This window comes from Protopterus annectens, chromosome 8.part1, assembly GCF_019279795.1.
Source record: "Protopterus annectens isolate FY-2018-M chromosome 8.part1, PAN1.0, whole genome shotgun sequence".
Lineage (NCBI taxonomy): Eukaryota > Metazoa > Chordata > Ceratodontiformes > Protopteridae > Protopterus > Protopterus annectens.
In genome coordinates, this window is record NC_056742.1 from 272,871,796 (window position 1) to 272,887,543 (window position 15,748).

At 45.2% G+C, this 15,748-nt stretch overlaps 1 protein-coding gene across 3 annotated transcripts in view; it reads left to right on the plus strand.

Moving 5' to 3' along the window:
• The window catches only part of RHPN2 (rhophilin Rho GTPase binding protein 2), a 2,376,893-nt gene that overhangs the window by 1,019,386 nt on the left and 1,341,759 nt on the right, over positions 1 to 15,748 (plus strand). For all 3 annotated transcript variants that reach the window (XM_044081870.1, XM_044081871.1, XM_044081872.1), the window contains exon 6: positions 13,199 to 13,323. In XM_044081870.1, the coding sequence (XP_043937805.1) occupies positions 13,199 to 13,323 (125 nt within the window). The remainder of the gene's footprint in view (positions 1 to 13,198; positions 13,324 to 15,748) is intronic.

A 15,748-nucleotide genomic window follows, 5' to 3' on the forward strand; every position in this document is an offset into this window, starting at 1 on the left:
AGAGAAGGAGAATCTTTGACGGGCCAAATGCTACTCATGTATATCTTAGAAAAAGAAGCAGGCCTTAATGACCAAATATAAATTCCAAATAAGTGATTATGAGTTGCTCAAAATTATTTGAGAGGAAAAAATTGTAGCCGACCTTCGTCTTAGCCACATGTCACATTGGTGTTTATGCAAATTTATTTGAGAAGATCAAAATTGTAGCCGACCTTCGTCTTAGCCACATGTCACATTGATATTCATGCAAACCACTAGACTTGGTGTGACAAATAAAATTTTTTGGTATGTTTCATGAAAGATGGCCAGTTATATCTCTGTCGCCTGCTTAGATAGCAAAAGTTAATCATAGAGAACTGAAAGTTCCCCAAAATTGAGACAGATGAGCAACCAATAAAGTCCACAATTAACAGCTAGCATTCGGTGAACTCAAAATTCAAAAATCAAGTTATAAATAAACAATATATGCAGCGCTCATGTTTAGTCCCCAAATAAAAAGTTGTTATGACCTGTTGTATTACACTAAACTTGTGCACCAACAGAGTCACCAAGACTTAAAGATTAATATATCATAAATGCATGATATCTAAATCAGTTTCAACCTACAAATGTATTCTCAAACCATACTTCCCTTTCCCAGACATGTATATATCTCAATAGTGTCGTACCACTAAAACCAGTGTTAAAAGCTAGGAGACATACTATTGGCTGATTCAAGGGTGTGCCTGTTCATAGGCTTAATTATTGGCCCAAAGCCTAACATTAGCATGAGTTATTACATCTTATATGCCACTGGTTAAAATAAAGGTGTGTGCACAGTGGAGAATGGTAACTGGAAGAAATACTTTTTGAACGAGTAGATTTGCACACGAACATCCGGGGGATGTCTTTTAAATAGTTACTGTCAGTCCCATTGTTTTAACGATCTGAGGAAGATATTTTTGAAAACACTTATCGTGGATATTAAGGGACTGCTATGTAAGTTTTAAAGCTCGTATTAAATTAGTTGTTTTTATCTGTTACATATTGAGTATAGTCATGGTGGTGCAACGTGTTTGCCTTCTTGAATCCATTTTTTTACTAGCTAGCACCTTTGCAGTGGTAGATATGCTTTTGATTTTCTTTTTCATCTTTCAGGGCAAACTCACCTGGATTTGACAGGCATCAAACTGACCACATGGTTTTTCCATTTCCGATAATGGCTAGACTTTCCAGGCTTTCCACTTCAATTAAAGAAATTCTGATATGCTCACATTAAGCTTCCACCAATAAAATTTACAAGAGCAAATGGAAAAGATTTTCCATTTGGGCTCACCAAAAACATATGGATCTTTTTACTGCCCCCATCCCGGCAGTTCTTGACTTCCTTGCTTCTGTTTTTCAGGATGGAGCAAGCCAATCCACCTTCAAGGAACAGTTAGCAGCCATATCTAATTACCACATAGGTGAAAGTTCTTCATGTTTGGCTTCATCTAAATTATATAAGGCCTTTCTCAGAGGTACCTTTTTGCTCCGGTTAAAGACCCCCACTCCTCTGTGGGATCTCACTGTGGTCTTACAAGCTCTAGTCCGCTCTCCTTTCCAGCCTTCTGCCAAAGTAGATCTTAAATTCTTATCATGGAAGACCTTATTCTTGGTGTTTATAACCTCGGCTGGAGAATTTTAGAATTGCAAGCACTCTCTTCCAAACCACTGTATTTGATTTCTCATAAAGACAGAGTCACCGTATGTACAAGTCCGTCGTTTTTACCTAAAGTTGCCTCTGAAAACAATGTCAATCAATCCATCAGTCTCCCTGCATTTTTTTCCTAATTTCGAGAACAATGTTGAATGTGCTCTCCACTTGTTGGATGTACATAGACAGTTAATTTTATTTAGACAGAACAAATGTCTTCAGGAAATCTGACCAATTATTTGGTTTCTTTTCAAAGGCAAAATTGGGGAAGCCTCTTTCCAAAGTATCCTTGGGTAGCATTTTTTATGTTTATTCTACAAAAGGTGTCACATCTCCTGGACATGTGAAAGCACATACTACTAGGTCACTGTTAACCTCAGCAGCTTTTTGGTTGAGAATATTTATTTATTTATTTATTTATTTATTCAGTTTGGTGCCCGGGAAGGTCCACTGGGCTGGGGAGCCCATTTTCAGTGGAGGCCCGGGGAGAAAAGCTCCACAGAAAGTTTATTAGATACATTTTTCAATCAAAGTGAGCATACATAGTATAAAAAAAACATATACAAAAACGATATGGTTCAATCTACAGTCTAGTAACAATCAATGGAATGACAGTTTAGTTAAAGAGAAAAGAGTACATAATGTAATCGCTGGTGGAGATAATTTATTATGAGAAACAAATTAATAGTTAAGAGTGGGGTTAGGAGAGGAGAGGTTAGGAGGTTAGGAGGGGAGGGGTTAGCCATGGGTAAAGAGAGTGGAGGGTTTGAGATGCAAAGGAGGAAGAGTGCAGTTGCATTTCCTGTTAAGGAAGAAGTAGGAATGGAGTTGAGATTTGAAGCTATTGAGGTTATTGCAGGTCCATAGGGTGGAGGGCAAAGAGTTCCATTTTTTTGCTAGGGTACAGGATATGATAAGCTGGCCAGCTGGGTGCTTGGGTTTATGAATGGTAAGTAGGTTTTGGTGAGAGGATCTAAAAGGTCTAGGAGGGGAATATGGTTGTAGTATGTTGGATAGTGCGGGGCAGTTTGAGGGTTGGAATACTAATTTGTGGACTGTGGTTAATTGGTGAAAGTCAAGTAGGTTGGGCAGTTCAAGCCAGCAAGGGAGAGAAGGGAATTGCAATGGTGTGAGGAGGATTTGGCACTAGTGGCAAATCGAGAAATTTTGTTGTAACATATCTCTAGTTTTTGCACCTGCCTCCTGGTTAAATAGTCATACCTTTGTTTCACATTGCAAGTTGGATATTGTGTCCAGAAACAGAGCATCCTTTGGTTCTGCTGTGCTCCAGAATATCCTTCCATGAAGGCCACCCAAGAGAAATGTAGCTGGGGACTCTGTCCCACTGGTTGAGGAATGAATGAAAATGGCAACATCAGTTGAAGAAGTTATGTACTCACCATAATGTTCCATCTTTGTTGTCTATTTTCATTCTTCCTCAACCTTTCCCCCTCCATCCCCCTGTCCTTTCTGCGAAGATTTACGTAGGTGTTTCAGGAACCAAACCAATGTTCCTTTTGAAATCCTGATTTTATATTCTTCCTATCTTATGAAAATTTTCTATATCTACATGTATGTATTATGCATATTCAGCTGCAGCAGACTCGATCTGAGGGAATCTGGAGGACAGGGGCATTATGGGTAAGGGAGGAGCTCAAGAGTCAGATTCTAAGCTATAGAAGCGGCCGAGTCAGATCCAAGATTTGGATCCAAACCCACAGATTGAAGAAGAATGAAAATGGACAACACAGACAGAACGTTATGGTGAGTACATAACTTTTAGTTATGTACTTACCATAACTTTAGATGTTTGGGATCCATCTCGCCTACATTCTGTACTGATGGGTTCGGAGCCGATCCTCGGCTCCGACTCGGCACGCTATACTATAGAGCGAAGTCTCTAATTGGCTGAGCTATTCTACATCCCAGGATGCACCACCACTACTTCCCCAGATCTTGTTTGTCCGCACACATGCACACAGTCATAGACGGTTGAAATAACATTGCCAGGTGTTTCAAGATGAAACGGCTAAACTGAACCGTCCGGTCTCTTCTGATCTCCAAGGCAGGGGGAAGGAGGGTGGGTTATTAGGAATGTAGGCGAGATGGATCCCAAACATCTAAAGTTATGGTAAGTACATAACTAAAAGATGTTATGTGATCCTATCTCGCCTACATTCTGTACTGATGGGACAGCGTCCCTAGCACCTGATTCCTGGGTGGCTCACTGGAAACACTCCTGAGAACTGTGGAACCGAAGGAAGCTCGCCCCCGAGATGCCACATCCAATTTGTAATGAGAAATGAAGGTGTGAGGAGAAGACCAGGTAGCCGCAGCACAAATGTCACTAATGGCAAGCTTGGAATGAAAGGCTGTCGAAGTAGCCATAGCCCTTGTAGAATGAGCTTTCACAGTGGTTGTAAGCTCTCTATTAGAAAGAAGGTAAGCATGACTGATACAGTCTCTGATCCACTTGGCAATAGTGACCTTCGTGACAGCTTTGCCCAATTTATTGTCCGAAAAGGACACAAACAACTGATCTGTTTTCCGTGTTTGGTGCGTCCTATCTAGGTAGAAACGCAATTGCCTGTGAACATCCAATGAATGGAAGATATACTCCGCTTTGTCTGAGTAATTTGGGAAGAAAACTGGGAGTTCCAATGACTGTTGAAGACAAAAACTAGAACAAAGGATGGATTAGGCCTGAGGGATACTCTATCCTTGTGAAAAACCAGGTATGGTGGTTTGACACATAGGGCTTGAAGTTCCAAAACTCTTCTGGCTGATGTAATTGCCACCAAAAAGGCTGTTTTCCAAGAAAGAAATTTCAAGTCACAAGTTGCTGCCGGTTCGAAGGGGGAAGAGGTCAAAGTACCTAATACGAAATTAAGATCCCACGGTGGAGCGGGATGAGAAATCGGAGGTCGTAGCAGCCCAGCACCTTTCATGAAGGCTTTACACAACTTATTGCTCATCAAAGGTGGGTCTATACTTTCATGAAAATTAGAAATAGCTGCCAATTGAACCTTAATGGTAGAGACCGAAGAACCTTGATTGAATAAGGAAGCTAAAAATTTCAAAACTTCTGACACCGGGGCAGTAATGGGATCTAACCCCCGGAGTTGGGCCCAAATGGCGAATCTCTTCCATTTGCTGTTATACATTTTTTTAGTCGAATTCTTGTGGGCCGAGGACAAGATATGTATGACTTCCGAGTCCAAAACCTGTTTCCTGACTATGGTCGGAAGTGGAGGAGCCAAGCTGTTAACCTCAACGAGTGAAGGGACTGATGAAGCTGTCCCGACTGGTGGATCAAGAGGTCTGGAACCTGGTCCAGGAACCATGGACCGTCCAGTGCGTATTTCCGAAGGAAAGGCAGCCAGACTTGACAAGGCCAGTATGGGGCAACTAAAATCATCTTGCACTGCAAGTGAATCGCCTTCTGGATCACGCTGGGAAGAAGGGGAACCGGTGGAAAGGCGTACAGTAGGCCGGTGGGCCAAGCTTGGACTAGGGCATCCTTGGGAATCCCCCCTGGTACTGGGGTGAGAGAGAAGAACTGTAGACATTTCGTGTTGAGAGGAGTTGCAAAGAGGTCGCAACAAGGAGTTCCCCATCTTCTGAAGATCTGAGTTGCCACTCTGTTGTTCAGAGACCACTCATGCGGGGAGAGAATAGTTCTGCTCAGCCTGTCGGCTATCACATTGGATCTCCCCGGAATGTGTGTTGCTACCAGGAAACGGTTGGTTGCAACAGCCCAATCCCATACTTTCATGGCCTCTCTGCAAAGGGGGTAGGACCTGGTCCCTCCCTGCTTGTTCAGGTACCAGACTACTGACATGTTGTCGGACTGAACAGCAATCATGCCCTGGGGGAGGTAACTGTGTAGTGCTTGAAGCGAAAGAAGCACCGCCCTCATTTCCAGTATGTTGATGTGAAGGGAACTCTCGTCGGGGTGCCACTTGCCTTGGACTGACCTGCCCAGGTAATGTCCCCCCCACCCCATCTGGGAGGCGTCCGTAGTCAAAGTGGCCACTGGTGGTGGAGGAACGAAGGGTCGCCCTTGATCCAGGTTGGAGGAAAGAAGCCACCAACGGAGGTCCTGTTTGCACGTCTCCGTGATCATAATGAGGTGACTGAGAGGGAGATCCTGATACGACCACTGGACTGACAGGAGCCACTGGAGAATCCTCATATGCAATCTTGCTAAGGGAACTAGGAGAATGGTAGCCGACATGGAACCCAACAGTTAGTTGTAGGACCATCCTGGCTGGGGCTCAGCGTTTGAAGAGCAATGCTCGGACTTGAGATTGTAATGTTTCTATCCTCTCTGTAGGAAGATAGACCTGCATTTGCTTTGAGTCTATCTCTACTCCGATAAACCGTATGCGCTGAGATGGCAGCAACACAGACTTTGCCCAATTGAAGGTGATTCCTAGGGAGTTGCCTAGAGAAATAGTGGCTGCTAGGTTTTGTAAGAGTAGACGCCTGGAGGTGGCAGTTAGGAGCCAGTTGTCTAGGTATGGAAACACCTGGAATCCTAGACTTCTCAGGTGAGCAGTCACCACCGCCAAACATTTGGTGAACACCCTGGGGGCTGTGGTGAGACCAAAGGGCAGTGCACGGAACTGGAAATGACTGTCTCCCAGGCTGAAGCGCAAGTGTCTCCTGGACGCCTGAGCTATCAGGATGTAATAATAGGCGTCCTTGAGATCTATGGAGCACATCCAAACACCTTTCTCCAGCAGCGGGAGAATGGATTGTAAGGTGACCACCCGGAACTTGGACTTCTTGACAGAACGGTTGAGCTTGCTGAGATCCAAGATGGGCCTCATGTCCCCAGTCTTTTTTTGGCACCAAAAAGAATCTTGAGTAAGTCCCTAATCCGGTCTGGTCTTCGAGGACCGGTTGGATGACTCCTTTTTGAAGCAGCTTTGAAATTTCGATGGCTGCGAGATCCCGTTGACTGGGTGGTGGGTCCGGGATTTTCCGGCATAGTGGGGGGGGGGCCTGAGAAAAAGGGATGTTGTAACCTCCGGCAATGATCTGGAGCACCCATCGGTCCTGAGTGATATTCTCCCAGGCCTTTAGGTGCCTCGAAAAACGACCCCCGACTGGCTCCGGAGCGGCGCAGTCGGGCAATCCTTCAGGGATGCTGGAAGGTTGAGGAGCCATGAAAGGACTCGCGGTCTCCAGTGTTGTGGGGGCCTCTGCCGCCTCTGGGACGGCGTCTTCCTGAAAAATACCCCCCCCCCCGCCTCTAGAAGGGGGATCATCCTGCTGTGAGGGGTAAGTCTTTTGAGATTTGCGGAACCACATTTTCCCCCCTCTTCTAGCCTTGGGATAAGGCCGGAAGGGAGTGGAAAACCATGCCCCTACGGCAGTCAAAGTCTTACCCTCTTGTTCACAGCGGGTCAAGGTGTCCTTTACCTTGGGTCCAATGAAGGAGGACCCATCAAAGGGAGCGTCGGCAAAGGAAGACTTGAAGGCCTCCGCAAAATGACACAGGTGGAGCCAGGCTTGTCTCCGTAGAGCAACACCTGTACCCGCCGCTCTACTCGCCCTTGACGCATATGAAATGAGCCTCATGGACGAGTTCGATATTGATGACAAGGTAGCCAACTGAGAGCTAACCGTCTGGGCCAACTGCTCAGGTAGGTTACCAGAGAGGGTATCTGAAAGCTCCTTGACCAGATCCCTCTGAAGTCTGGTGAAGTGCGTCAGGTAATTCAGAGACCTTAAAGTAAAGGCTGCTGTAGTAAGGGTGCGCTTCCCGTACCGATCCATACTCCTGGACTCTTTATTAGGAGGATGGACGGATGTCGAAGCCTCTGCCACATCTTGCTGGGTAGCAGATACCACCACCAGGGCATCTACGGCCACACCTTTAGATAAGAATTCCTTTTCAGGGGGGGCTGACAGAAATTTATTTGGGCGAGCTGGCACCGGTTCCACAGAATCTGGGTGCTCCCACGCCCTTGAGATCAAATCCAGGAGCTCATCGAAGGCGGAGACACCCAGGAGGCGGAAGGCTGAGCCCGAAGGCCTTGCGGAAGACCGACTCCTCAGCGCGAAGGGGCTTGCACTGCCAGTCGCCTCGGTGCTTGAGGATTTCGAAGCTGTCCACAAATGTGACATCATCCGAGGACGACTTGGGGGACCCCTCCGCATCATCGAGGTCGGTGTCCGAGGTGAGAGACTCATCAGGCGAGTCGACGTGCTTCCTCTTACACTGTCTCTTCCTGGGAGGTTCCTCCGAAGACGCCTCGGAAGGATCCCCAGGAAGGGAGGAATCCCCAATGGGGGTGACCTCAGGCCCCAGGGCTCCGCTGTCTTGAGACAGGGGGACAACAAAGGAACAAGTCTCCATGCCAAGGGAAGGTGTTGGAGAGATGGTGGAGGTAGCCAAGGAAGATTTGGCTAAAGCACTCCTCATGGTCCTGAAGGCCGGACCCGCCGAGCCCTGGGAAGGTCCGACCCCCGAGGCCACAACGGTAGAAGGCACTCCCGCAGCCGACGCACCGAGAGGGAGGCTCGGAACCGAAAGCATCGGACCCGAAGCGTCACCCCCAGGGCCGACCGAGGAGGTCCATGTACCGAACTCCGACCCCAACGTCGGGGTTGGAGTAAGGGTCGGAGCCGACCCGAAAACCTCCACCGGCTCCACCAGCACCGACTCCAACGGTGCAGAGGCTGTTGGAGGAGGAACCAAGACAACAGGGTGGACAATCGGCTCCGGAGCCGACTGGGCTGGAGCCAAGACTAACTTTTGGAAGACTGGAGACTGAAACAGCCTTTGAAGCACCCTGTCAATATCCGAATCGGACATCCTCGAGGACCGAGAAGAGACCGATCGGGCCCGAGTTGACTTCTCCGCCGGTTCCGAAAGACTGGGGGACCGGCTCAGAATAGTCTCAAGTAGTATCGGTGCCGAGGGAGATTCCACCAGCGCAGTAATTTCCCCTCGGAGCTGACGGGGACTTTGGCACCGAGGTAGAAGAGTCTGAGTGTGCGACCTTTCTCGGCTCCGAAACCATTGGAGCCGAAGAAGGTTACACACCTCTCGATGCTCGAGCGCTTGGCTCCGAGGACAGAGGAGTCGAGGCTGGAGGCACAGAGGCAGACCGTTCCGACCTCGGCTCCGAAGTCCGTGGAGCCGACGGAGAAGCCTGCCTTGATTTCTTTGCTGTCGGCTCCGACGGACTGGTCGGAGCCGAAGACTTCTTCTTCCTAGAAGGAGAGGGGGAAGAAGATAAAGCCTCCTCAAAAGAAGGGGTGATGAGCCCCTTCAATATCAATTTGTTTTTCCTCTCTTGGAGGACACGAGAAGAAAAAGCGTGACATACACTACACGACTCTTGAAGGTGTTTAGGATCTAGGCAATACACACATACCGAATGGTCATCCGTGATTGACATCTTGTACCCGCACTTGGTACATTTTTTAAAACCCGAAGGCCTGTGCTCCTTCGACATCTCTACAAAACACACTCAACAAACAGAACAAGAAAACTACTATAAGGTACCAAATCCCACTAACTTAAGCAGGATAGGCCCACAAGTAGAATTACAACACAGCTCTAGCAGAGCGCGAGGGCAAGGCCCATCTAACTAAAACGGGACCTTGACACTAGAAAAAAATAAAATTTACTACACAAAAGTTAAGTAATACCTGGTATGACACACTAAATAAGTAGAGCGCGAGGAAACCCCTCACTAAATAAGGCGGGAACCTAGCGCTAACAAAATCTACACAAACTTTCACAAAAAAACACTGAGAAACGACAAATAGCTGTTAAAACAGCTTTTGGGTGAAAAATTAGAAATTTTCTGACAGAAAATCAGTCAGTAAATAGTACTTAGCCCAGCCAAGTCGAGACCACGTCTATTGCTATGAAGCGGCAAACGAGATCTGGGGAAGTAGTGGTGGTGCATCCTGGGATGTAGAATAGCTCAGCCAATTAGAGACTTCGCTCTATAGTATAGCGTGCCGAGTCGGCTCCGAACCCATCAGTACAGAATGTAGGCGAGATAGGATCACATAACATCTTATTTTTTTCTAACAACATATGCCTAGATTGTACAGTATCCAAGATGTGACAATTTGTTTGTGAAAATTTAGCAAAAAATATAATTCTGAGTTTGTCTGCTTTATAGTATTTTTGGAAAGACTATGAATGCACTGACTATTATCACTGTAAAGAATTCTTCTTCCTGATAACATTGCTATTTGCACAGTTTTAAAAACTTTTATTGTTCACAAAATATTGACATTTGTTTACCTTATGCTTTTAGGTTGAATTTTCAAAAAAAAATGCTCTGGAATTCAAGGATCTGTGTTGGCTGCCAGAGGTGTGACATTCCACACCACATAGATGTTAACAAGTTAAAAGACAGCCTTTTTGTTTTTCAGTGCAAGCTGTATGCCTGTTATTTTGATTTACTCTGTGGATTTTCGAATGAACTTGTGTTTTAAGTAAATTGATGCATACCGTATTTCCTTGACCCTATAGTATGTAAAGAAGTTTTTACCAGGTTCTGCATGAATGTTGTATTGGCATGAGTCCGGCAGTTTCTTGAAGAGGTTTAAGACAATGTGCTGCTGTGCAGTAGTTGTAGGTTTGATTCTCACAGTTTTTCTTTTGCCTGCTGTTTGAAATGGACATTGCTTCCAGGTTGCCCCTGAAAAGGATTGTGTCCAGTGGGCCTGTTCGTTTAACAAACAGGTATTACGTTTCTGGTAGCAGGCCACATTCTCTTTCCTCCCATGCAACTAATTGTTAATACATTGCATCATCAGTAAAAGCTTGGCCAGGTTATTCCTCATTCTTCCTCAAGTGCTTGCCATCATGGTCAGTATTACTTTGTGACTTGTTTGTAATGGATTGACCATTCTTTAATTTCACCCTCACACTGCAAATGAACGGCATAAAGTCACCTATGGGAGTTAAGGCGTTGCAGCCTACCTTTTGAGTGATATTACTACATTCAGTATAATTTTAGATCAAGTAAATAATTTAGTTTGCAGTCCCACATTGATTTAAAATAATCTATTATACTGTGCACCCTCAACATGAGACTTTAAGTTAGATACTAAGAGCAACACCTGCCACTGCATTTATGCTGTCCAAATATTTATTTTGAAAGTTCCAACTATTACTTCCTTGCCCAACCCCCTTTTCAGATTGTCATTGGTATCCTTGAATCTCTCCACTGAATTGCAGTGTACTAGTTCTTCTAGTAGTGTCTTTAGAGCTTTCCTAGTCTTGTTTGGAGTAGCATTTCTTTAAGTTAATTTTTCCTTCACTGCAGCTGCAGGAGATATTCCATTTTGTCTTCTACACACTGTTAATTGTATTTTCTAATGCAGACACTAAAGTTCATATTCTCATGAACCATTCGTACTGGCAAAAGTATAAAATACCATTAAATTGCCTCAGTGAAGGTATTAAAAATAAAAACACACTTCAGTTAAACTAAAAGCCAGTAAAGTGAAAGATAGGAACTTTCTACTACAATTTTCAAGAGCTCTAGACTTCAGTCAGTGTTAATGCCAGAGTTACAATGCTTCTTAACTGTATTTCTTTATTGAACAATGCTGAGCTAAAGTTACATTCCAGCAGTTTGAATAAAAGCAATATCCCTCTCCCCAAGTGTGATGCACTTGTCAGTTAGGTTTTAGTGAGAGAGGAGGAAGGTTCAGGGTCACTCTGAAGTAGGGGTGGGTGTAGGAGATAAGCAAGGAATAGTAGAGGTCATGGGATCTGATTCCAGCACATGAATTTGGAAAGGAAAAAATCATGTAGACTGGTGAGATTGGAGAGGCTTTTTGTTTTCACCCAGGTGCTGGGCTTCATCTGATCAAGTGGCCAAGAGGGTGGACCTCCTGGGGTTTCACTGCTCACTTAATAAATAGTTTCCATTTATTTCATAGATTCATAGGTGTATACTAGGCTAGCGACCACTGGGCCTTTATAAGCCTAATCGTGCAACCCAAATGTGTCCTACAGGTTATGTTTTAGACATTTATATAGCGGGTGATTGTTGGTTATAACATGATTTATTGACTGCCTCTGCCCATTAGGTATGTGGGTGCCAGACCAGAGGAGGATTTTTGATTTCCCATCCAATGGTCCATGTTACATTTAAATAGGGTTAGGAATGGACCTTATTTCATATGGATGGGAAGCCTGTTCCAGAGAAAGGAAATTCTCTGAAATGCATATGTGTCTCTCCAGCATGTTTTATTTATGTTGCAAGCAAAATTTAAGTCCTTAGATCTAGTAGTTCTCATGCTGTTTGTTTTGCGGATGTACAAGCATCAGAATGGGGTCCGGGGATGCCTTGTATGCCAGGCATAGATCACCCCTCAGTAGTCTGTAGGAGACTGAGTACAGAGATACGGCTTTGAGGTGATCTGCATAGGACATTTTGTTTATGCCCTGTATTCTTCTTGAAGGAACCTTCATGGACGTTCCAGTTGCTGCAAGTGTCTGGTTAGGTACATACCAAAGTGGGCTTTATACTCAGTGATGGGTCTGATGAGGGCCAAGTATAGTGGTACAGTGACTTTCCTGGGCCTAGATGCCATGCATTTACTTATATGTTGAGCAACATGGAAGGATTTTCATACTGTCTTGAGTACATGTTGGTTGAAGGCCAGGCTACTGTCTACATGTACCCCAGATACCTGACTAATGGGTCAACTCTTAGGAGTGTTTTATTGATGACGTAGTTTTTTGGGGTGGCTGACTTCCCAGAAGGTCTTATAAAGCATTTCTTGGCATTGAGTTTTAAGCTGTGGCTTTGGCACCAATAATTTGTCTGTGTTAGATCGTCTTGTAAGGTTCTAGTGTCTTGGGGGGATTCTGTGACTGCTCTCAGTTTGCAATCATCTACAAACTTGGTCAGCCAAAGGCCTTTGACAATGGTCTTGACTTCTGAGAAGTAGATGGCAAAGAGTAGTGGGCCCAACTCATAGCCTTGAGGGACTGCACTGGTGACAGGGCTCTTCGAGGAAGTGGTCTCACCAATCCTAACTTCCTGAGTCCATCTGTGAGCCAGCTGGCTATCTAGCATGTTATATAGGGGTTTATGCCTAATTCTGTAAGTTTGCTAACAGTGCCCGAGTGGGGTATTGTATCATATGCCTTAATCTTGTCAAGGTATGCAGCATGCACTGCTTTACCATCATACATTGCCTTGGTGTCTTTCTCAAATAAGTTCACTAGGCATGCCCTTCTTTTGACAAAGCCGTGCTGGGATGGATCAGTGTTTGAAGGTCTTGTCTGTCTCTGTTCATTTGCATGATAATTCTTTCCATGGCTTTGCATGTAAGACTAGTCAGACTAATGGGTCTGTAGTTCTGTAAAGAGCAAGTATCATACACAATTGTATATTTTCTTTACTTATGAAACAAAAGCTGCATAATTTAAGATTTATAGCAATGCAGTATTTTTTCATTCTGTTTTGTGCATGTTGTTAATTATATACTCTGTTTTTTTGTTCTGGTTTTATTGTGCAGGCCTGCCGTACTCCCAGCAGAAATGAAGCTGGTATTGCATTGCTGGTTAACTATTTCAGCCAACTCAGCTTTACTGAAGCCAGATTCTTCACACCAAGCAAGCATATAGGTGTTTACTTCACATGGTAGGTTTGGTTTACTTAAAGATCTGTACCTTGTTCTCCATTGCTGTTGTAGTAGCTTCAACTGTCCAAAATGATCAGCTAAGACATAACAAAGTGCAGAAACTTGTTGCTTTTATCATGTTTGCTTTTCACTTTGATTAAAAAAAAAAAACAAAAAAAAAACACGTCCTAAAATATTAGATTGTAGGATTTGTACTGCATTAACATGTAGCATCTTTTCTTGTTGAGTTCCTAAGGATGCTGACTATTGTCGACATTTCAGTCTTAAATGTTCAGCTGTAACAACACAGTCACTGCAGCTTTTATAATCCATCCATCCATCCATCCATCCATGTATCCATCCACAACCCCTTTTTCCCATTTTACACATGGGGTCGGGGTGTTACTTTAGCAGTGACAGTCATCTTGACTAAGGAGTCGAAATCTCCTGCTCCTTTAACTTCCTTGGCTCCATCCTCCGAGCCTTCAAAGAAAAGGTCCAAATCAGATTCAAAGAGGCCTCATACCTTTTCCCCCTTGGATCTGAAAAGAAAGAGGTTGTCAGATACGACATCCTCAGATCCGACTTAAAAAACATCATATCTGACTACTAAGGATCTTATAATTTTGCCTAGGACCCAGTAGTCACCGTCAGTCAGTATTGTGTCTTCTAGGATGCCTTCCCCTTTCCTAAAGGGTCACCAGGCAAAATCCCCTTCCCTGACATCATCTCATTCATCTAGGAGTTTGACTGAAGAGGATGTGGATCGGGTGATGAGGAAGTTTCTCTCGGCACAGATGCAGATGGTTGTGTTATTAGCACCTACCAGTTCAGGTCAGGTGGCCTATCCATCAGCCACTCCACCCCACACTCCTTCCCTGATTCTCTTGGTTGCTTTAGAGTCCCTGGACCTGGGTCTTCCAGTTGCGGTAGGCTTGGATCTCAGGATAACATTTTTGTCGAATCTGAAGCTGACTCTGAGTGCCCCGGCTCCAACTTTTTCGGATCTGGAGGATTCTCAGAGCCGAAGCCTCCATGTTGAATCCAAGGTGTTGGAGTTGACTCCAAGGCTTTCTGAGCCATCTCTGCACCTTGGGTATTTGGCACTGGATAGCTCGGCTCTGACTTTCTCCTGTGGGAGACTGCTTTTGTGGCGGGATGAGGACAACAGTCCAAAAGCCTGCCTTCTCTGTGCTGAGGTTCTCTCTCTGTCCAGGGTGGTCAGCCTTTGAGGTTGTGAAGAGGGTTTTCTCTGCTTTGATAGGACTGATGAATCAAACCCCCTCGGATTTCCGATCACCTCCCAGATGTCTCTCTGCTTAGAGCTTCATTATTTGACACCACAGGGGCAGCCAACTTGAGACTTCCAGACTACCCAACAGGGTATTATAGTCTCTTCTAACACCTCCCAGGAACACTCCACCAAGGAGGTCCTGAGGAAGTGTAAGAGGAGGCACGTAGCCTCTCCACAAGAGTCCGTCACTGAGGATACGGACTCGAAGAAGGTGATGGGTTCCCACGATCATCTCCAGAAGACGTCTCATTCTGAGACATTCTTGAGATCCTGAAACAGACGGTTGGACTCCCTGCAACCATTCACCTGAGGAGTCAGTATTTCTAGAGGCATTCAGAGCTATCCCATCTACCTCCTGGGTTACACCACTCGCCAGTGAACTCATTGATTTGGTCTCTTGGCAGGTGTGGAAGGAGCATGACGCAACTGAACCGATACCCAACAGGCCAGACAGGATTCTAGCTCCACCTTGGGAGAAGGAGTTTTGGGCTAAAGGGGTGCCTGTGGATACCATGGTTGTGGTGGCAGCCACCAAGAAGAAACTTGCTGAACAGAGTTCCTCTGTTCATCCCTCTAACATGGAGTCTAGGGCGATAGACAGGTTTGGGAAGCTTTTCTAACCTTCAACCTTTGCCCTTAAGTTGCTAAACTGTTTGGCACATTTTACAAGGTTACAAATGGATTTGCTCAAGGAACTTTCAACCTACCTTTCCGGAACCATTTCTGCAGAGGCACAGTCATTTGTGGCTTCGCAGCTGGCCACCCTTCAGTCCATTTTGAATTCATCCATGAGACTCATTTTGCATGCAGCTGAAGGTGAGGTCTCAGCAACTTGAGCAAGTCAGTTCGGCACATAAAGTTTCAGATGGTCACGATTCAGTCCATTCTCCCTTTTCGGGGCAAGGATGACTGGATTTGCTGAATAGACCTTCAGGATGCATACTGTCACATGAAGATGAACAGACAATTCAGAAGGTATTTACGCTTCCAGCTGGGAGCCAGTACACTACCATTTCAGACCTCTACCCTTCAGCCTCACCACAGCCCCCCAAGGTGTTCACCAAGTGTATGGCAGTAGTAGCACCTCACTTGAGACTGCAGGGATTGCAGGTGTTTCCATATCTAGACAACTGACCCAACCAGGCATCTGT